Below are 22,579 nucleotides of genomic sequence, written 5' to 3' on the forward strand. Positions count from 1 at the left end.
CTTCATTAACCCTCCTTCTACCTCCATAATGCTTAGTCTAAACCCCCACCCCCACCCCACCTTGAGACATCCAAATTCTGTGAAACTGAAGCATCAAGTTGTAAACAAACAGCATGCTAATTCTGAAAGCTTACACAACCTATTGTGTATCAGGAGGAACCATTTTAAGCTTGCAAGTATTTAACTACCCCCAACCCACTCTCTAACATGCACTTGTGCCCAAGAAAATTGTCCCTACCCCCCACCCTGCAGTTTGTAACCCACTCTCCCTCCCAAAATACACTTGACCGTCCTTTGTTTTAAAAGGCTCATTAAACCGTTCAAGGCAAAAGTGGGGGGCAGTGGGACAGACATGCACAAAATCAAGACTGAGCCCATGTATCCAGGTTTTATTTTTATTTTTTTTAATATATTTTATTAAGGGTTTTCTTGTTTTACAGTGTAAGTGTAATGCCTCGTATTTTTTTTTTCCCCGTGTAACATTTTTACAAATCCATTTCATTTGTTGAGGCATTAGGGGGAGAAGAAAAGAAAAAGAAAGGAGGGTGGAAGGAGGGGAGATGGATGGGGATGGGGTCGGGTAGCGGTGTTTCTATTATGCTTAATGTATGTAGTTTGGTGTCAGCGTGCTTGTGTTGTTCACTTGTGTTCCTTTGGTGGTGAGAGAGGTTGGGGTTGGCCTAGGATGTGATTGTTTGTGATTGGCTGTGGTGATCTTTGTTTTCGTGTGTGAGTGAGGTGGGTGGGTGTTTTGGATCAAGTTAGCCATATTGATTTGTATGCTGTTGGTGGATTATTGTCACTGTCCTGTTGGGCTGTGTATGTGATAAAGGGGAGCCATACCGGGGTGAAGGTGTCTTCTTCTGTTTGTCCCCGTGTCACTTTCAGTTTGTTAGTTAATTTTTCTAGTAGGGCTGTTTCCCATACTATTTGGTACCATTGGTCCATGCTTACACCTGACAGGTCTCTCCAGTGTCTGGTTATGGTGTTTCTGGCTGCTGAAAGTAGGTGGGTTATGAGTTCTTTGTGGTGTAAATGGGCATTGTTGTCTTGGAAGATGTTTAGTAGGGCCAATTCTGGGGTGAAGTCTAATACTTGCTTTGTTATTTTACATATTTCTTGTATGGCTGTTGTCCAGAATAGTTGGATTTTGGGACACTCCCACCACATGTGGATGTATCCAGGTTTTAAAGCAGTACCAGGTGGTGGTTCTTGCTACCCACCTATACAGATGGCTGCAATGTGTCCTTGGATAGCACAGCAGGTAGCTGTTGGGAAAGTGAAGGGTGTTGGGGTGGTGAAAGAAGCTCAGCCAAGGAGCACAGGGGAAATGTCTATTTTATGAATGATTCTTTGGAACAGTGATTTGCATTAACGGCTCTGAAGATAGGGTTTCCTTGATGCAGAGCGGTGCAGCCATCAATATATGTCACTCTCGCTCTCTCCACAAGACGTTCATTGAAACTTTGGTACAAAACACAGAGGCAAAACAGCAACAGGGTGGAAAGCGCATCACCACACTGGTCTCTTGAAACATAGCCAGGCCTCTGCTCCAATTAAAACTAGATTCTCCGCTCATGAATCAAGCCAATTCAAAGAATTTCAGATTAGTCATTCACCGGCCTCCTGGCCCGTCTGTTTATAAAGCAATTTTGTTCCATTAGGAGTGATGTTTCTGACAACTGCTCAGCAAGCTCATTAGTGCGCTGTGCATTTGCCTTTTGATGGTACTCATCAGCGGCATCCGGACAACTTGCAGAGATATGGATGTGGTTAACATACTACAACGGATTCATCAAAAGGGTTCTTTGAAAAAAATAAAAATAAAGGTGCCACATCTGGGTATACAGAACTGCCAAGATCTCCAGAATGTGCCCACTTGTTCTGAAGGCTGGAACAGGTGCTGCCGTTTTCCAGTTCTGGTTTCAAAATAACTCAGCCCCCACGCATGAAGTCTCAGAGAACTAATTTTATTCAGTGGATATGTTCCCTTCGCGCATGAGAAGGGCCTCCAGGTAACACTAAAGCTACATGAGGAATAGGCATCGTATTGCCTTGCAGATGCTGTCACATCTGACTTCATGAACTATGCCACCAAACCAACAGCAACAGCTTTTTTGCATTTTCTGTAGCCACACCACAAGTCATCCAGAGAGATGCAGTTTTGCAGCATGCTCTATACAACCTAAACCAAGGGAAACTGCTCTAGGATCTACACAGAATACTTTGATTTAAAACTGAGACCAATTCAACAACAAAAAGTATTTTGGGTATACTGGACTATACAAAGTCTCTACAATAAAGCAATGTTTAAAGCAACTAAATGCTGGAGGTGTAATGCTGTGAATGTCTCACTGAGGAATCCTTTTTGGTTTGAAGTTAATGTCCATATTAATACGGTATTGCTGAAACCTCTGATATATGTGGATTTTTAAATTACATATATACCAGTGGCATGGGGACTTACAACAGGAAAACCCTATGGTCGCTAAGAGACATACTTCAAGCCTGTAAGGATAAATACTCAGCATCTATTATGTAATGCTGCGAAGATTTTAATGCCCTTGCTCCATCTGAACATTATTCTATAAACACCTACTTTGTTTGGATAACATTCAGGCATTTGAGTGGCATATATCCATCTGTACGTGTAAATTAATAGGGATGTATTGATGTTTATTGTATTGTGAATGTTAAGGGACTATTTTGTTTTTGTTTTCCCCTTTTCTCTTTCCTGCCCTCTTTCTTTAATAAATTTACAATTTAAAAAAATCATATTTTTTTTAAAAAAAGAGGAAATGAAATTTTGCAGAATAAAGTTAGTATATACTGTATGTTGCCAGAACGTTGACCCTCCTCATTCTACTAAGCTTCTTTATGACAAGAGGTGGGGAACTTTCAATCCATGGGATTAATTAGCCCCACTCAGCTAATTAATGTTTCCTAATTAATGTGTTTCAAGCCCAGCCATGGCCACCTGTTTTCTACCTGATCCCATATATATGACATCAGGTGTGGGGGCAAGTAAATATACAGCTCCCCGCAGGCCCTGCCAATCAATGGTGCCTGCAAAGTCTTGTGTCTGCATGGTTTGCTTTGCATAGAAGAAAACAGGTCACATGCATCAGTGTATTGTCAGGTACTGACAGCCGGCTGGTCTCACCCATCAAAGGTGGCCCTCAGGGGGAACTAAGGATATGGCTCTCTGGCACAATCCAATTCTCCTCCGCTGCTTTACATCAAAACACAAGCAAGAAACTTACCTGTACATCATTCAGAATATGTGAACAGTTTTGACTTTTTCATATAGAAACATGTCTATGTCCTCTTTGTTTTCATAAACATTTTGGCAAACTGTATTCTCATAAACATAATGCACGTAGGAACACTCCCAAGAAACCAGGTCCCAAGGGAATTTGTAAAACACCTGTTGATATGAATGCATCTTTTCTCAAAACTTAAGGGAAGATTAGGAAGGCAGGTACACTAGCATGATTTAAAGTATAAACTCTCTCTTGGCCTTAGGTTTTCATAAGCATTGTGCCAACTGCTTGCTAACATTTCCCCTTATCTACTAAACACCAACTGATACCAACTCCCTAGAGAGAGCTGTAGCATAGCTGCATTTATTTTCAAATCATGGCATTTATTTATTTTTTGGAAGTCGCCCCTATTTAGCTTTCAGCATCTGACAAGGTCGTGGAGATGGCAGTGCCATGAATATCCATAAGGTTAAGGCATTTGGGGTGAGATGGTTTGGGGGGTGGGGAGAAAATCTGCTTTCCAATTCATGGGAGAACAGCCTATGCCAATATTACCAGTGGCATTTTCTCTGTGCCAAGTCTGCTACAGATCAATGGAATGTGTATGCACATGGAGAACCAATTGTGCTGGGAAGACTGCAAATTGAATTACTCGACTGCTCTGCTCTTTGCTGCTGAGAGATCTCTCCTGTCTGTATTACCTTTACTTTTGCTGCATACATGTGCATGTGCATGTGCATACATACAAACACACACACACACACACAGAGAGAGAGAGAGAGAGAGAGGTTGCTCTGTGGATCAGTGTGTTATGTCACGAGTAAAAAAACCAATGAGTTTCATGATTAAATCATTCTGGGTCTCTTCCTCTTCCCCCGAGTATCTAGCTTAAGACACTTTCCTCAATGCAAATAAGGCACTTCAGTGCAATCTGAAGTGTGGGGACAATTGGAAGAATAAAGGTTCTGTCATAAGCAGCTCTCGGTTGCTTTATCTCCATTATCATTGCAAAGTCCTGTGAGTAGGTACCAAGGGCGCTTAAATTAAATGTCAAATACAATCTAGCACTGGAAACAAAAAGTGGCGTTGCTCAAGGGGAAAGAGCCTGACAGCTTTGCTCTGCTTGTCAAAAGTGGCATTTGCTTCATAATTATCCGTTTGCACAAATGAATCACCATTTGGCAGCGAATATTGCCGAAGACTTGAAATAGCACGAAATGAAAAAGAATTTAAAAAAAAAAAAAAAAAAAGAGTAAGAAAAAGTAATTTGGCCTGAAAAAAAATTCTTGATGGTGTTTAGCTCAAGGTTTCATCACTAAGAATAAAGAAGATAATGGTTCAACACCTTCTCTCTTCAAAAAATAGTAACTGGGTGAGGCGATTTAGCTATATACTCATCATGGTAGCTAAAACAGGGGAGGTATCATGGGTGATGGAGACAGAGTCTGCAAGAAAAACTTTTCTATATAGATATTCATGTGTTCATGGCAGCATATTCAGGGATCAAAATATTTCAAGCTTACAGGAAAAGGCACATAAACCATTTGCAAACTAGCCAGCAGATGTTAAGACAAATTAGTCATAGGAATAGGGTTCGCCCTGAAAATACATGTCTCAAGTGTCAAAGGCCAGGTTAACACCAAAAGCTGTAAAGTGAAGGTTCCAACTACCATATTTTTTTCAGGTGAGACAACTAGAACCTCATACAGCATTCCAAATGTAGTCACACCATAGATTTGTGTAATGGCATTATGATACTGGAACATTTATTTTCAAATTCTTTTCTAATGATCCCTAGCATGGAATTTGCCTTTTACACAGCTGCCACACAATGGGGTGTCATCTTCATAGGGCTATCGCCATGACCCCAAGGTCTCAGTCCTGTTCAGTTGTTGCTAGTTCAGTTCCCATGAGTGTACATGTGAAATTAAGATTTTTTGCCTCCAAAGGATCACTTTGAACTTGTTTGCATTGCACCATATTTACCATTTTGCCACCCATTCACTCTGTGTGGTCCCTTTAGAATTCTTCACAATCTTTTTTCTTTTTCTTTTAACAACCGTAAATAATTTTGTATCATCAGCAAACTTGGCCACCTCGCCTTTCACTCCTAACTCTAAATCATTTATGAACAAGTTAAAAATCATAGGTTCCAATATCAATCCTTGGGGTGTTATAAGCCAAAAATAGTTTATCTCCTGAGTTTATGCCAATAAAAAGGGACGTGGGTGGCGATGTGGTCTAAACCACTGAGCCTCTTGGGCTTGCCGATCAGAAGGTCAGCAGTTCGAATCCCCATGACGGGATGAGCTCCCGTTGTTCAGTCCCTGCTCCTGCTAACCTAGCAGTTCAAAAGCACGTCAAAGTGCAAGTAAATGAATAGGTACCGCTCCAACGGAAAGGTAAACGGCGTTTTCATGCGCTGCTCTGGTTTCACCAGAAGCGGCTTAGTCATGCTGGCCCCATGACCAGAAAACTAACTGTGGACAAATGCCAGCTTCCTTGGCCAGTAAAGCGAGATGAGCGCCGCAACATTGGGGTATATTGGGGGGGGGGAGGTTGCCCCCTGAGATTTGGACAACCCTTGGGTTCTGCCAAGCATGCCAATACTCCATTTTGTTCCTTGGTTGCTTTATTTTGGCACTCATTGCTCAAATTTGCTATGGGAGAGAGGGAAGAGTAACCTTTAATTTTAAAAAAGAAAATAGGCATGTCTGGTTGTTAATGGCAGGTCAGAGACTAAGAAATATGCTAATTTGAAAACATAATTAGATATTCTTAAATGGTTCTTTACTTATATTTGATTATGCAAAACACTTCTACACACACACACACACACACACACACACACAAAGCATTCGATTGAGCATTTGCCTTATATCTGTACCTAATCCAAAGCAGAGGGAGCTTAGCTAAATCAGTCTGTTCTCATCAATCTCTTAGTTTGGCACTTTTTTTGCAACAACAGCTTTGACAGTAGTTATAGATGCACATACATACACCCCATTAAAAATGCAGTGCGGAATACTCTGAAATATTATTACACCTTTCAATAAGCCTTCAGAAAATTAACAAAAAGGTGTGTTAAAATATATGCAATCACATTAATGAGGTGAATATTGCATTCCGTTTAAATAACTTTGACAAGCACAGTTCCTAAACCAATGGATTGCTGTGGATTCCTAAGAGTCCCAAGATGTCAGGATGCTGTCAGCTGCTCCTGGCTGGTTGCCCAGGAAAGTATAAAGACAAGGGAAAGTTTATTACAGTCCTTTTTTATTTCAAACTTTACAGAGAGATGCTATAGAACCCAGCCTTTTGGATACAGTGGTACCTCTAGATGCGAACAGGATCCGTTCCGGAGCCCCGTTCACATCATGAGCAGAACACACCCCGCGTCTGCGGGTCGTGATTCACCACGTCTTCGTATGCGTGTGACATCATTCTGAGCGTCTGTGCATTCATGAGCGGCAAGACCCGGAAGTAACCTGTTCTGTTACTTCCGGGTCGCCGCAGGACACAACCCGAAAAAAATTCAACCTGAAGCAAATGTAACAAGAGGTATGACTGTAATGGTATTGTCCTGAGTGAATCTCTACCCCACCCCAGTCTCTCCCACTGCTTTATTTATTGAGTAGGTGGTATATTAGAATTCAATATAGTGTTGTTAGCCACTATTGATTAACCTCATCCTCTATCTAAAACGTGGAACTCACAGAATGGCTGTAATGTCCACTCTACTCTTTAATATGGGAATGGTAACAATATTCTACATTACAGGGCTGTTATAATCCACCCTCTCTCAATCTCACACCCACCAACAATGTATGGATACTAACAATATACTGCTTTACAAGTTTCTAATACTTTCATTAGAAATGACACAATTATTCACGTGCAAATTTACACAAATATAACCCATCAGAAAGGGACATTGAGCCTCTTGGGCTTGCCAATCAGAAGGTGAGCGGTTCGAATCCTTGAGACGGGGTGAGCTCCCGTTGCTTGGTCCCAGCTCCTGCCAACCTAGCAGTTTGAAAGCACACCCAAAAGTGCAAGTAGATAAATAGGTACCGCTCCAGCGGGAAGGTAAACGACGTTTCCATGCGCTGCTCTGGTTTTGCCAGAAGTGCCTTAGTCATGCTGGCCCCATGACCAGGAAACTAACTGTGGACAAATGCCAGCTTCCTTGGCCAGTAAAGCGAGATGAGCGCCGCAACCCCAGAGTCGCCCGCAACTGGACTTAACTGTCAGGGCTCCTTTACTTTTTTATGGCAATAAAACTCAGAAATGTGAGGAGTTAGGAGTCCATTGTTGTTTATTGCAAAGCAATAGGTTATAGTCGGATCGTTCTGCAAAACTGCAAGCCCGCCCGGTGGTCCAGGCAGTGGTATTTATAAAATTTCAAACAAAGCATTTCAATTTTCACCAATCATATACATCATTACCTCATTTCATGTTTAATACACATGTGCAATAAGCACTCGCAATTTATGCTCATTAAGTTCTGATTCCCACCATGTTCTGTTACATTGTATTAGTGTGCATGTTGGGAACCTGTGTTACCTGTAGCCATTTGACCATGTACCAACTTACATTCTAGCTTTGAGCTGTATCTTTGTGATTCACATATTATCTATTTCTGCCCCAATGGGGGGCAGCAACTTGCAAAATAATCAGTTTCATAAAGTGGCAGGCTACCATAACTTCTCTATTTGAAGCACACTCAAGGATATACAGGGGTACACAGTATCACATTTATTGTGGCCCTTTGTGCCACTATCACATGGGGAACACCATTTTCTACATCCCTCCATTGTGAGAACTATCCATGTATTCCTACCCTCTGCTTCCTGTTACTTAACCAGTTCCTGATTCACAAGAGGGCCTTGTCTCTTATTTCATGACTGCTAAATTTACTCAGGAGGTTTTGGTGAGGTACTGTAGCACCCTGCTTGTGGTTAACGCTTAGCTGGAATGAAATATTCAACGCAGCACTAGAGAAATTAAAATAGTAATTTATTTGTCAGACAAATAAATGAGAGGCACAGTGGTATATGGTTACCAAGCTCTGGCCTGGCCTCCTGCCATTCTGGCCAGCACTTATATTTCCTTAATCCAGCCCCCTTGCTCCTCCTGTGGCTGCCTCTGTCCAATCAGCCTGGTTGAAATTCCTATTGGCTGTTTGCTAGAACCAATCACAAAAGATACACCCATTTCCTTTTGTCCTTTTATGGGAAACAAAAAGCTATATATTCTTCTATCTATAAATGACAAATAAGTAGTAATATATCTTACATGTGTCTCAACAAGGAATCTTAATTACCAGCTCACCTCTTGCCCTCCTTGCCCTATTGCCTTCCAAAACAGATGGTTAATCTTAAATTTTTATCTTAAACTTTTATCTTAAACAGATGTCAAGGATCTTGAGTTCACATCAACATTGAAAGATCTCCTTCATTTGGAGGTCTTTAAACAAAGGCCTGATAATGTTTCCTGCTTGGCAGGGGGGCTGGGCTGGTGGCTGACTTAATTTCAGGATAGTTACAACTCTTACAGTTATATGAAATAAGAACCCATCATTTCTTAAATCCTTTGCATAATTACATTTAGGCCAATATATTTAATACATAAATAACCTTTTAAAAGGAAAAGAAATCTTAAAAGAATCTCAGTTTAAGAAAGAAACAACTTTAGAAAAGACTTCCAAAAATCCTCTCTTCCTTTCTGCCAGCCAGATGCTCTTGGCCTTTTAACCTTAGGAAAATATGGCTCAAGTTTAATGGGAGGCACATGGTGTTATTTTACTATTTACCCACTCTTAATTATGTTTATCTCTGCTTTTTTATATTCTGTAACATGCAAGGTCAGTGTCCTGCTCTCAGCCTGTAATTCCTTTTTTACGACTTTGAGAATTGTTTTCTGCTATAAATCAGGGGGCCCCCTTGTCCAGGAGAATAAACATCTTGCCAAGGTTCTTTAGGCAGCTGGTATTCTGCCTGGCATGAAACATTTGAAAATCTTTAAGCTTTTTAAGATACAGGCCCTGATCAAAATATATAAGCTTTGATAAAAAATGCAGGCTTATGATTAGATGCCTCAGTACCTTGACAAAGGTTTTTTGAAAGCTGAAGTGACATTACGTCAGCTCAGTCACCACATCTGTATGCTTTTTACACTCTCAAGTCATTCTAATAGTTTAGAGAGACAGGACTTATCCTTTCAGAAGCCATGTTGGTTCTGCTTCAGCAAGGTTTGTTCTTCAATGTGCTTGGTTATTTTAACAATACTTTCCACCAGGACAGATGGTAACTGCCTGGAATTTTGAGGAGCCATTTTTTCCCAAAATCGGTGTTATATTGATTACTTTCCAGTCCTCAGGTGTGGAGGATGATCTTAGGGAGAAGTTACATATTTTTGTTAGAAGATAAAGAATTTTACATATGGGTTATTTGAGAACTCTTAGGTGAATAGCACCCAGACCTGGCAATTCACCAGCTTTTATTTTGTCTATTAGGCCTAGAACTTCGCCTCTCATCACAATTATTTGCCTCGGTTCTTTAGACTCCATTTCTGAAAAAGTTAGCTCAAGGAACAGAGATTTTATTGTATTTCTTGATTGTTGATATTATTGCAGATTGCCTTGGGATCTATTTTGATGAAGGGTAGTTTAGACATCATTAAAAAAATGAATAAAATAAATGTCACAGTGCTAAATCCAATACAATTTTGAGATTAAAACATGGGACAAATACAGCATCTTCGTAAGTGGCATTATTTTCTTATTTATTTAACTCACATCAATTCTAGAAGCTTAAAACTGACTTAAGATTCTCATGGTTCTTAAACCTCAGGAGCAAAACTCAATTTTATACATGGAAGTCTGATGGGTAAAAACCACAAGGCATACGTCAATTGAAAACAGGATGTTTTCATGCAGTCAGAAATAGATGTTCCAGACAATTAGGAAGGATTATATGAAGTGAAGAAGGTGGTAGTTGAGCACACTCACACCCCCCGCTTTCTCATCAACTTGTTCAGAAACTGCTTTTTTCCAGAGCAAGACCATTGGAATCGAGCTACATGGGTTTAAGGACTGAACTAGATATGTCACACTCTATCCAGATAGTACAATAAGAATCCTTGCTTATGTCTCCAACTAGTTTCATTCAAGATTTTCAGGATCTTAGAACTTTTAATTAAAAAACAAAAAGGGCTATTTAAGAGCTGGCAACTATGAAGGAGATGCTGTTTCAGATGCAGCTGCTGGAATGCATCCAGGTCCCATATATAGAGAAAGGCAGCTAGATTTTTTACTAGACAAAGCCATAAATCTTCACCCACCCTTTGCACAACCATAATGCTAAAAATAACTACAGTGCCTGTGGGACATCAGCATTTGGATTAATCAAGTCCTGTGATGCTAGCGGGAAATTTGCTACAGGAACAACAGCGCTGGAGGATTTTCGGAGCCAGATTGTACAAGTCAAGGATGCGGCAGCATCCAGAGATTGAAGCAGTTTGTTTCTTTCTTAAATAGCTCTTCCAAGACAATTAAAGCCAGCAGAAAAGGAGACAATTTCACGCAAGCACATAATAGCCAATTAGACGTGTGCAAGAAAGGAACAGAACGGGGTGGACTGTTAAGATCTGAACATAGTTAACGCCTTGGAGTTACAATCTCATTTACTTATACAGAATGCTGGATATTCAGAGTTCCATGTTGAACAGCAAAGCTATCTATAAGAGACAGAGCTTCTTAAACACTGTAAGAGTGTCGTCTTTAAGCACATAAAGGAGGCATTCTGGTCTGAGTCTTCCCAAACATCAACACAAGTTGCAGTGCTTGTATTTTTCATCATGCATCTTTTACATTTCCCATGACTTAGGTCCAGGAGGTGGCTAACTTGTGGAATTCCAGACACTGCTGGACTACCACTCTCATCATTCCTGACTACTGGCCATGTTGACTGCAGATGAAGGGAACTGTCACCTGACAAATGTTGTTGACCACCAGGTTTAGTCACTCCTGCTTTAAGGAGTCAGAGAAGAAACATTTTTGGAGAGCGGGGTAGATAACAGCTCCATTTATTTCTAGCTCAGACGCCCTGCCCCAAAATTAACAAGGGTCAATGCTGAAACTTCCAACTCCAAATGCATTCTGGGAATAGAAAAGGGAGCCTAAGCCACAGCCAACTGTTTATACATCACTGGGGGGGATGGCACTTACTTGACATGCTTTTGTGCACTCTTGAGAGAGTCAGTGTTGGTTATGAACCACTACCACAAACAAAAAATGGCATCATGATGCTTGCATGCAGTTCTTTTTTCTGGGGGGACGCATCCACCTAAACATTTTGTGAATCTAAGTCTGGTCTCACTGAGGGACAGTATTTCAATATGAGTAGGAAAATGAGGAGTATCCCTAAATATATTTTTTGGGGGGAAAGCACTGCTTGTGTGATACAGATTTCATAAATAAACTTGAGAGGGTTTCTTCTTCTACAACTGTCCTTTCTTCTTTGTTAATATTCCGCAAATATCACCTATTTTATTTAGTACTTTATTCTCTATTCCAACCTTCATCCTAAGTACAGCATGTGTAAACACCAAATTTAAAACAGCAGTTATAGAAAAAGAAAGCAGTAATCTATTAACACAAGATACAATGGTCAATCGCACCAACTTAAGCAGCTGGGGGGGGCAGGTTTTCAAATGGTATGTATGTTGGCACCAACCTAACCTCCAAAGGGAATTTTTTCCACAACCTGGGTGATATTATTGAGAAAGCCCTTTGATGGGCAACACCAGTTCCCCAGGCATCACTAAATATACCTGTCTTAATGAAATTAATCTCTTAACAGAAGTATTACAGTCATGGATTAACTGCCTTGCTTTTTACTGATGAATCAAGTCACATTTAATCAGTTGGCAGGCCTAAATCACAATATCAAACCCTCCCCCAGTACAACAACTTGTATTTATTAATTCTGTACAGATGGCCAACCTAGTTCAAGAGTGTGACCCATAAATCTTGCATCACACTCTATGATACTGTATTACACAATTACCGTTCTCTTGACCCTGATGACAGCACTTCTCACTTTGACTTTGAAAGCAGAGTGAAGAGCCCACTTCATAATATTGGAAGGGCGCAGCCTACGGAAACCACACAGCTCCCATGTTGGCACTCAAAAAGTCCCCCTTTGGAAGAGCACAAAGCACATAGCAGGTGCTTAAAAACTCAGATTGGAGGATAGTTTTGGAGGTACATACTCTGCACTTGACAGCTGACAAAAAAAGTAAACAATTCACTCTCTGAAGTGGGTTAAAGAATTGCAGAACACCAATGTATAGATTAAGAACTAGATAAATATTAATCTACTTTGTTATAAAACATAAACATGCTACCTTGTAAGCCAGCGTGGGGAATCTCTGGCCCTGGTGCATGTGTGCATGCAGAAACATCTGACTTTTGTGTGTAACCTAAGGTAGATAGGTTAAAGCCACATCCATTGCTCTGCCCACTTTTGCCCTGGGCCCCACTCTGCCTTGGGTCTCGCTTACAACTGGCAGGCAGACCCCTAGAGAGTTGGGACACAACTCTCAAGAATTCACCACCCCTGTTGGAGGCAATCAGCAAAGGCTTAAGAACCAAGGCAGATATAGGCTCAGACTGCACACATTAAACCATGGTTACTTGAACAAACCATGCTTAAGCCAAATGATGTTCAGCAGACCATCAAAGAAACTATGGTTTGCTTCATTACAGTGGACGCTCGGGTTGCAAATGTGATCCATGCGGGAGGCACGTTCACAATCTGCAGCGTTCACAACCTGCAGCGCCACATCTGCACATGTGCAGGTCGCAATTCGGCACTTCTGTGCATGCGCAAAGTGCGATTTAGCACTTTGCGCATGTGCAAGCACTGAAACCCGGAAGTAACCCGTTCTGGTACTTCCAGGTTCAGCGCGATGCGCAACCCGAAAACACGCAACCTGACACGTCTGTAACCCGAGGAATGACTGTATATAGATTTGCTTCTACCACACCTACTTCCCACCATCAGCTGTCTCTGTGCCTGATTACCCTTAAGCATCACACAACAGTCACTGGCGCCTTCTATTCCCACCAGAAAAAACATCCACACTCCTTTTCAGCCTGTCATTTAACCCTTTTCTTCCACTTCTTCACTCTACAATCACTTTCTATTTTTCATTCCCCAAACCACCATCATAATTTTTCAAGCAGCCATATTTTCTCCCCTTTACGTTTACTTGAAAAGCTGCTCACATTTAAAGGAGGCACATTCCCCAAAATTGTTCATTTGCCAACCAAACCAACCAAGCACCCAGCAGCGGAAATGCCTGCAAAAGGAACAGCTCAAAGAAATTCCTTTTAAGTTTTCAGCTCCAGCGCATTATGCAGCTGTGAATCAAAGAAGGGTGTGGCGGATTTGGGGTGGAGGGCCCTGTTATCAAGCTGTTAGCAGTGATGTCAGCTTCAAGAATAGCACCAGTGAGCTGCTGAGCATTGAAAGCAGCATAGTTTTCCAGTCGCTCTCGTCCAGCATTTCTGTTGCTTGTTGGACAATTTGGGTGGGGTGATGAAACAAATCACAGATATAAACTACTGTTAAAAGAGGAGCCACGTTCATACGTAACTTCAAGCTATAGGCAACAATGAACCATGGCTTATTTTCACAAACCATGGTGAAAGAACAACAGATAAGGCCCCTGTGCTAAGCTATGTTTTATTAGCATGACATGCTAACCAGGTCAAAGGGGTGCTAAGGTCCAAAAAAGGCCATCAGTCCACCCCTGCTGCCAATACAATGCATTCACTAATAAATAAGTAGCCACACAATCTCCACATCAAAACCTCTAATGAAGAAAAGTTCACCAAACAATCTGCATCATCAAGATGTTATTCCTAACGTTTAGTCAAAATCCTCTTTCTTGTAATTTCGACATGCTGGTTTTGAGCCTACTCTCTGGAGATAGACAGCCCTTCAAATATTTGAATATGACTCTCATATCACATTATTCTACTGACTAAAATTTTCAACCAACAGGTATCCAACTTTCTGTTTGTAGCTAGATGGGGCTAAAAACCAAAAGCCAGTGCGTAGGCAGCTCCAGAAAATGGAATGGTGAACAGAAGAGAACATCCACCTGACAGCTGTTGCTGTTTAATTTGTAGTTTTAAATTTTCTGTATTGGTTTGCATGCCTCGTGTTATTTTAAGTTGTACTTTTTGTCTCTTACTCCTCTGCGAGCTGCTCTGGGAACATAAATAGATGTTGAAGGTGCAGGATATAAATTATGTAAAAGAGGGGGGCGCGAGATCATTGGTTTATTTCATTGGTGGCCCCGAAAGCCTCATTGCTTTCCATGACCTATTTGCCCAGAGCAAATAATCCGGGGTTTTTTGCCCCCAGGAGTGCTCTTCATTAAAGTAAAACAAAATGTGTTCATACATTCAATACATAAACATATAAAGATTTGGTTCAGAGGGCATTCGATTATGTCTATGTGGACTACTGTACAAGAAAGCCAACAGCCTTATCAACTCATTGAAGTGAACATCTTTGGTACCCTAATACAATGTTTACTGTTATGGTGCACCACCACTCCCTCCCACAGCAGGCTGATTAATAATTATGCACTCCAAAAGTAGATAGGCCCCTAAGGAAATGAAGCCAGTATACCTCAGTAGACCAAGAGTTGGGCCTGGAATTAAGCAATCTGGGCTCAAAGCCTCCCTTAGCCATACAGTTCAGTGGGTGACCTTAGGCCAATTATTGTTCGACAGTGGAACGGTTTCCCTCGGGAGGTTGTGGTCTCTCCCTCCTTGGAGATTTTTAAGCAGAGGTTGGATTGTCATGGATGCTTTAGCTGAGATTCCAGCATTGCAGGGGGTTGGACTAGATGATCCTCAGGATCCCTTCCAACTCTTATGATTCTGTGATCATACCTCAGCGCGACATTGATTTTCAAGTGGTGGGCCTAGAACCCACTACTGATTTGCAGTCTAATGTGGGTAACAAAAGCAATGCTATCACAACAAAAATATATGGGTTTTAAACACTAATCAGTTGGTCCCCAAATCTGTGTTTGGGTTAAAGGTAGGCACTGGGTCTGAAAAGGAGTCCTAAGTTACAAGAGGCTTGAGCTGCAAATGCTGTGCAAATCATCTTGGAGGAAGGGCTGTATACGGATGAGATAAATAAATAATATAAAAATCATAACCATAATTATATGCTGTTTAGGGAAGACAATTACGGATTGTGCATTTCAAGCCATAAAATGAAAGCAGGCAGGCAAGAGAGAGAAAGAGACTACTTATCTCTAGGCACATACAAAGCTGGAAAAAAAAATTGACTGACAGGCTTAATTAGATCTTAATGTAATGTGCAGATAGTCGTTAGCAAGCATTTTTCTCAAGGAGAATGAAAAGACAAAAAAAAGAAGAAGGCAGCAGGCACTTTATTAACTTACTTTGGGGTCTGCGCACTTGAACTTTAACCTTTCCACCATATCTAGCATGGCCACCTTCAGGTCCACATGTTCTCTGTTCTGAAAGACAAAGAGGGCAACGGTCATGAGACTCTTTTCAACTCTACAAACGCAACAAGGATTTCCACAAGACAGCTTGGAGGGGGGAAAGGAGGGGGAGCACCAATCTTTCAGCACTTTCTATTAGCTAAGTTGCTATGAGCCCCTGAATACATTCACTCATTCTTCTGGGACCGAGGTTAAGCAAGCAGAGGTCTCCATGAAGAAGAAATGTCTCTGCCAAGAGCACTGGGAAAACTATTGGAATGAAAATTAAATGCAATTGCACAGGCCAAATCATTCATTGCTTGTGTCACATGGCTCAGCTTCAAGCAGGCTCAAATCCTGTTAGATGCTCAGCATTTTTCACCTCTCACCGAAGTCAAGAAGGCAGCCATCTGCAAGGGGTGACTCAGTACCCTTCAGCGTAAAGGCCGTGCTGAGAATACGCTAGGCAATGGTGACCTGGCTCCATGTTTCATTTATTTTCTGTAATTGGTATTGGCCGCCCGATAATTTAATCCTGCACTTCCGTGCTTCCAATTGTAAGATGGAGCAGACGGAAAGAACTAATTAAGGAAGTAATCAAGAGTTCACACTTCAAGAAAGGCACAAAGCACAAAGCACTTGTAGAATCCCGGGAATATTTGTTACTTTTGCTTGAACTATCCTCTCTCCAAAACTAAATTGCAGCTCATAGCTAGGGGATGGGGGAGGCCCCAGTGGTGAAACAAGCAATTCAGAGAGGCACACTTGGACTATTTAGTATTTTTCTGTCCTTCCTAACATGACTTATGGTTTAGATTGCCTTTTTCTGATTGCCTGAAAAGAGATTTTGAATTTTATCCTCAGTATTTGTCAACCAAATTTAAAGATCCAGCATTAGCTCCTGAAAGATATTTTGGACTTTTCAGTGTCTATATAAGGATGTCATGCTAAACCAATGTTTTATCATGATGGAACAAGATTAGGGTTGCCCCCCCCTCGTTTCCTCTTCACCCCTCCAATACAGCTGAGGAGCTGTTCACAAGCTTTCACTTCCATTTTCGATTAGTCACACCCTGCCGCATTGTCTGACTCTGGCAAGCTGCAGTTAGTTTTAACGCTGGTTTGTTGAAACAAGCCAGCTTCAAACCACGACTTACAAAGCTGGCTTGTTTCCACTAAGCACAGTTAGATTAATCAGAGTTTAGGGTTTGGGCCTAACAGTAAACCAAGGGTGAGGAAGCTCTTCAAGCCTAAGGGCTGCTTTCCCTCATATGCAACGTTCTGGAGACAATGTGCTAGTGGCTGAGAGGCAAAAGTGGGCAGGGCTTGAAGCAAAATAGACTGGAGCAATGGATGGGACTCTTAACTTTGTGCAGAAGGTTACACTCCAGCCAGCATTTGAATTTAGCCAGGTGCAAGGTGCAGTTTGCACCTATTGGCCCCCTGAGACCAAGTAAAGTTGCCAGGGGCGCCTGATGTCTCCACCATCTGGAGGTGCATTCCTGGGGGGCATTTAATCTTTCACACACTAATATATCCCCTCCTGAATAATTGTATCTGTTATCTTTTATCTGCCCAATCATAATGAATTATAGGAACCAAAAGGTTGTATTGAAAAATATGATTTTCGAGCTATCTGGCCCCAAAATGGCAACTAGATATTCTATTTGGGGACTGTAACCCTGGTTTAAGGAGCCATTCGGCACCTAGCTTATAGATCTGAGTTTCTAACACTGACTCCAGCCACACAAAAGCCAGAGGTTCTGCACACACAAACCCCCCCCCCATCTTCATCAAGGGAAAAAAGAGGTGTTATCACAGTCCAAGGGCAATTCCAGCAAGGCAAAAGCACTCTCAAAGAGTAAAGAGTATGGGCCAGTGCTGGTGAGGGGTTGTGGTTTCAAAAGAGTCTCAAGGACTAGACAGAGAGGCCTGGAGGACCACATTCAGACTTGTAGGCCTGAGGTTCCCCACCCCTGCATTAGGCTGCTGTTAACCAAAATCAGAAGCAAAAGCTTTCAAACTCCTCATCAGTTATACCAGGGGGGGGGGGGGGGGAAGGGGAGCATACAGATATTCAAAGAGGATAGGCTTGTTCCATTCATGAGAAACCATGGTTTGTGATGTCCAAACACAGTAAGAATAGGACACTTTTGCAAACTGTTATTTTGGTGCCTAGATAGTCACCAGTTTTGAATTCTGGCAGCTTTCCAATTCAACTACATTACGGTAAGCACTTCATCCAAGACAAACAGTCACCAAAACAATGATCTATTTTTACTGGGCTGCTCCCAATGAAACACACTTTCTGTAGTTATACACAATTTGCATATACTTCCTCAGCATTTTCCAACAACAATGAAGGCAATCACTCCCACATTCATGTCCCCTGAAGGCTTCGAAAAACTAGCTGCCTGTGACTGTGAGGCAATACTTAAATATTCTCCTATGTATGGCTAACTCATGAATCGTAGCCAGTAAAAATGAAATCGGCTCCATATGTCCAACATTTGGAAAGATCCAAGTCTAAACATTTGGTTGTGCAGGCTTACATGTTCAGGTGTTTTAGAAAAATTAAATTCAGTAATCTTACATCATTTCTGGCCCAAAAGAGCACCTTGGAAAGAAAGGTTGTACAAACCAAAACCAACTGTAAGGATTAAATGAGAGCTGCTCTAGGATATAGTCTAGGTTCATGTGCCAAGTCATTCTTGGTTCAAAACCTACCTTAGTCATGGTAGCCTGAGGCTAATAAATATTTTCTTAATAGGCTCTCATCTGCCATACTAGAACAATATTGACTTGGCTTACAGGGTTTTATAAGGGTTACTGAAATAATGTCTGTGAAACACTTCAAACATTGCCCCCCTTCCACAGTAAGGAATAAGGAGGAGGAGGAGAAACAAAGTTAATGAAATAAGAAGTTCAAACTTGCAAGGGAACTTGATTGTGATGACCTCAATATTACACAATATTACATTAGCTCAGTCAGTACAGCATTAGACTCTTAATCTCAAAATTGTGCGTTTGATCCTTTGTTGGGGAAAAGATTACTGCATTTCAGGGAGTTAGACTAGATGCCTCTTGTGGTCCCTTCCAATTCTATGATTATTTTCTACCTTAACCAACCCTTTATTTGCTTAACACTGAATCTGCTTTCATAATCAGGAGGGAAATTCAAGATTGAGCTATACTAAGAGTGAGGACTATGGCAATGTCACATGACCATATGAGCATACAACATATATATCCAGATTAGGCAGAGTTATATGTCAGTAGGTTTTCCATGTGCCTGCAAATATGAGAATCTCTTGTCTAAATAACATGCAAAACTTGTCCCCAGCCAGCCTTGCGGAACTAATGTTCCACTTCCAGTTTATTATTGTCTGAACAACACAACTTGTTGCACACAGCACTCAGACATGATACTCTGATTTGCATACTTGTGGAAGGTAGCCCATGTCTTCTAAATGTTGCATGATAAGCACCTCTTAAGAGGCAGCAGAACAGATGGTGGAATGAGCTGTGACACTTCAGACTACAGGTAGAGAATCACAATTTTTTAAAAAATGTTTCTATGTGTAAAATAACTCCCAAATAGAAATCAATACAGCGCAGAGAACTGAGTTGAAACACAGAAAAATTCTTCTTGATAGTTTAGTACATAAAAGGATATGTCTTACTACCCACTGATGAATTAAAAATCATCATCGTCATAATATCCCTACATACAATGATAAGTACATTTCATTCCACCACTTCTTTCCAATTTACGCACAAAGTGTCTCTCCAGGAGCCAATTTATACAGAAGAAACAAAAGGGCATTTCTTGTGCAAATTTCCAATGCATGCCTTGTCACATTTAAATCCACTTCCTACACACAGTAGCCTATTTTCATATAACATCATCGTATCAGTGGCCTAAGCCATAGATCACTGGTGTGACCATGAATGTGGAAAACAGCCAAACTAACTTTGCATTACAAGCAAGCCAGCACTCATGGCTTGCTCCTCTTCAAGCAAACACAAGAAAATTTGTTTGTGGTAACCCATAGTTTGTGTGGAACTGTGGCTTACTCTTATGTGTACAAACAGGGCCACTGCCAATGCACAAATTGTTACTTGCAGCATGAAAGTGAGAAGTGCAATGCAATTGCCCACATGGTCAACTACAAAGTCCTCCTCTTATTTATCAGCCATAAAGGGTGCTGAGGAACGGTTTGCATATTACTTTCCCCTTCAGTTTCCACATAAGGAAAAGGAGAAGAAATGGCCAAAGCTGCAAAGCTTTGAAAAAATGATTGCAGGAGACCTTCCTTACACACCAGACTGGCAATGCTTCTTAAAACTTGTTCATCAGTTTTGTGTGTTATACAAGTATCAGTCCGACCAATCCTCTAGATGCCCACTTTTTCCACAGTCTTCCTGAATATCTTGAGGGAAATGAAACATTTCATCCGGAAGTAAACAAAAGTTGTTGCTGTTGTTTTAAAAAATGAACTGTAAGGCACAGTATTCTGTGGGCACACAGTAAATATGCTGGAAGTTAAAATAGGTCCCACATCCCCCACCCCCATCTATATGCACTGAGTCCTTTTAAAAGCATACAAAGAACAAGAGGAGTCTGTTTCTCACTGGAAGTTGCAAGCCTGCAGAATACCTCCTCCTCCCCCAAATCTATTTTGGCAGCTGGAAAAGTTAACACCATCATTGAAACACCTCCTACAGTTCTGTGAACAGCTACTTTTTTCTAGGGATCGCCCAAAAACAAACTGCTTATGTTTGAGAGAAAGCCTAAAATTAGACATATCAGCTGTTCTTTGGTTTGCATGGGATATTCTGTAGCAGCAGACTATGGCAATGTTGGCCTCTCAGTCTCCGTTTCCTGCCTGCACAAGAGGAAATAGACACATTCAGCAAGAGAATGGGGAGCCCCTGAAAGCTACATACTACATCAGGGGTCAGCAAACTGTTTCAGCGGGGGGCCAGTCCACTGTCCATCAGACCTTGTGGGGGGCCGGACTATATTTGGGGGGGGGGGGGGAATGAACAAATTCCTATGCCCCACAAAAAACCCAGAGATGCATTTTAAATAAAAGGACACATTCTTCTCATGCAAAAACACGCTGATTCCCGGACTGTCCACGGGCCAGATTTAGAAGGGGATTGGGCCAGATCCGGCACCCAGGCCTTAGTTTGCCTATCCATGTACTATACAGTCAATAGCAAGCTGTTTCTATTCAGTAAACAATAGGTCATATGTTGCCAACAAGCCAGGATAAGGAAGTGATGTGTTAAAATTGGCTTATAAATCCTGGCTTGCTTTGAAGCCATTGACTACAGTTCCCAATTTGCATATAAAAGGAAACGATGATTAAGTCCAGCTTCTTGATTTGTTCTTGATTTGTTTCCCTGCTGGTAGGAGGGAGCTGCATGTGAGCACCTAGCACATGTGCAGAAGGTTCCTATGGTGGTGTACACTTAGCAGATGCCAAGATAACAACAGCTAGTGAGAACTATTGCCTTCACGCCCTGTTTGAAGGCAACAGGATAATCACTGCAGGAAATGGGACACTAGGATAAATGTACCACAGGGCTCTTAGTTCTTATTCCCAAATACCAAATGTATTTGGCAAAAACAAGGGGCAGGGATTGCGATAGCAACATACATGCTTGTCAGGCAGCAAGCAAGTTCCAAACACAGTGAAAGCAACAGCAAGGGATACATTTTAATCCAGATTTCCAGTGGTGACAGCTGCATAAAGCCAATTCCAAAACCACCTTCCCCACCCCTTAAACTGACATGCCTTTCTCAGCTGCTTGATGGGCAGGAAATCAACATGTGCACCTCTCCTGAGATAGAATTCAGTTATGGGATGAGCTGCTCCCATTGAATTTTTCCTGTCATAGCAATGTGAAATGCAGACAGGCTCTTTCAGGAAGGATGGTAACCTTAGCAGATGTATACCGCTTCCACCTGGTTTTATAGGCATGGTTCTTTACAACAAAGTTAACCCAAATTCCTTACTCATGGACATTCCCTCAAACTTCTACCGCTACATACTTCTGGTCAACTCCTCAGAGCTACTTTATAATAACTGAGGATTAAACTCAACGGTGCTCAACTCAAGGCCTGTATTGTTGTTTCAGTTTTTTGTACACCGCTTGGATATTTTTTTATATATATTAAGTGGTATAGAAATTAAATAATCACTCAATCCCTGCAGGACATGATCCTCAGGGCTCCCATTTTGCCATCAATGGTCTTGTTGAGGAGAACCATTGCAATCATAAAGTCTGCTTACTGCAGGGAGCGAAAGGTAATGAACCAATTAACTGTAGTTCTTTCTGACCATAGAGCCACAGAAAATATGCATTCAACAACCTTGTGGTAAACAGAAAGTCGCTAACAAGGAGTCTGAACGCACTTCCTGCTTGATCGGCTGGGGAAAGCACTTTTAGAGCCTATTTCTGAAAAGGAGAAACGGGCCATCAGAGACTTCCTTGCCCCGCCCCCGCCCCCGCCACATCCCTTTCCGCTGGCCCCAGTCCTTCCTTCTGCAGCTGGACCAAAGCTCCCGTGACTCTGCGAAGCGACAGGGGAAGGGTGCACAAGCCACGGCACGCAGTCAGAGGGGTGGGACTGGTGAATTCTGCTACCCAGAAGAACGAACACCCGATAAACCTTTCCAGCACCCAAACTTCCCAGTGCGCTTATGAACACGCCTTCCGAAGTGGTCCCCGCCCACAGCCCTTGAACAAGTGCGCTT

The 22,579-nt window shown here is 41.7% G+C and overlaps 1 protein-coding gene across 2 annotated transcripts in view; it reads right to left on the reverse strand.

The window, feature by feature from the left end:
* Nucleotides 1–22,579, reverse strand: part of TRIM44 (tripartite motif containing 44) — a 91,153-nt gene that overhangs the window by 66,178 nt on the left and 2,396 nt on the right. For both annotated transcript variants that reach the window (XR_014567428.1, XM_083752727.1), the window contains exon 2: nt 15,765–15,842. Coding sequence is in view for 1 of the 2 variants with exons in the window: in XM_083752727.1 (XP_083608853.1) it covers nt 15,765–15,842 (78 nt within the window). In the remaining variant the exon portion in view is untranslated. The remainder of the gene's footprint in view (nt 1–15,764; nt 15,843–22,579) is intronic.

This window comes from Podarcis gaigeae (genome assembly GCF_964106915.1).
Source record: "Podarcis gaigeae genome assembly, chromosome: 1".
Lineage (NCBI taxonomy): Eukaryota > Metazoa > Chordata > Lepidosauria > Squamata > Lacertidae > Podarcis > Podarcis gaigeae.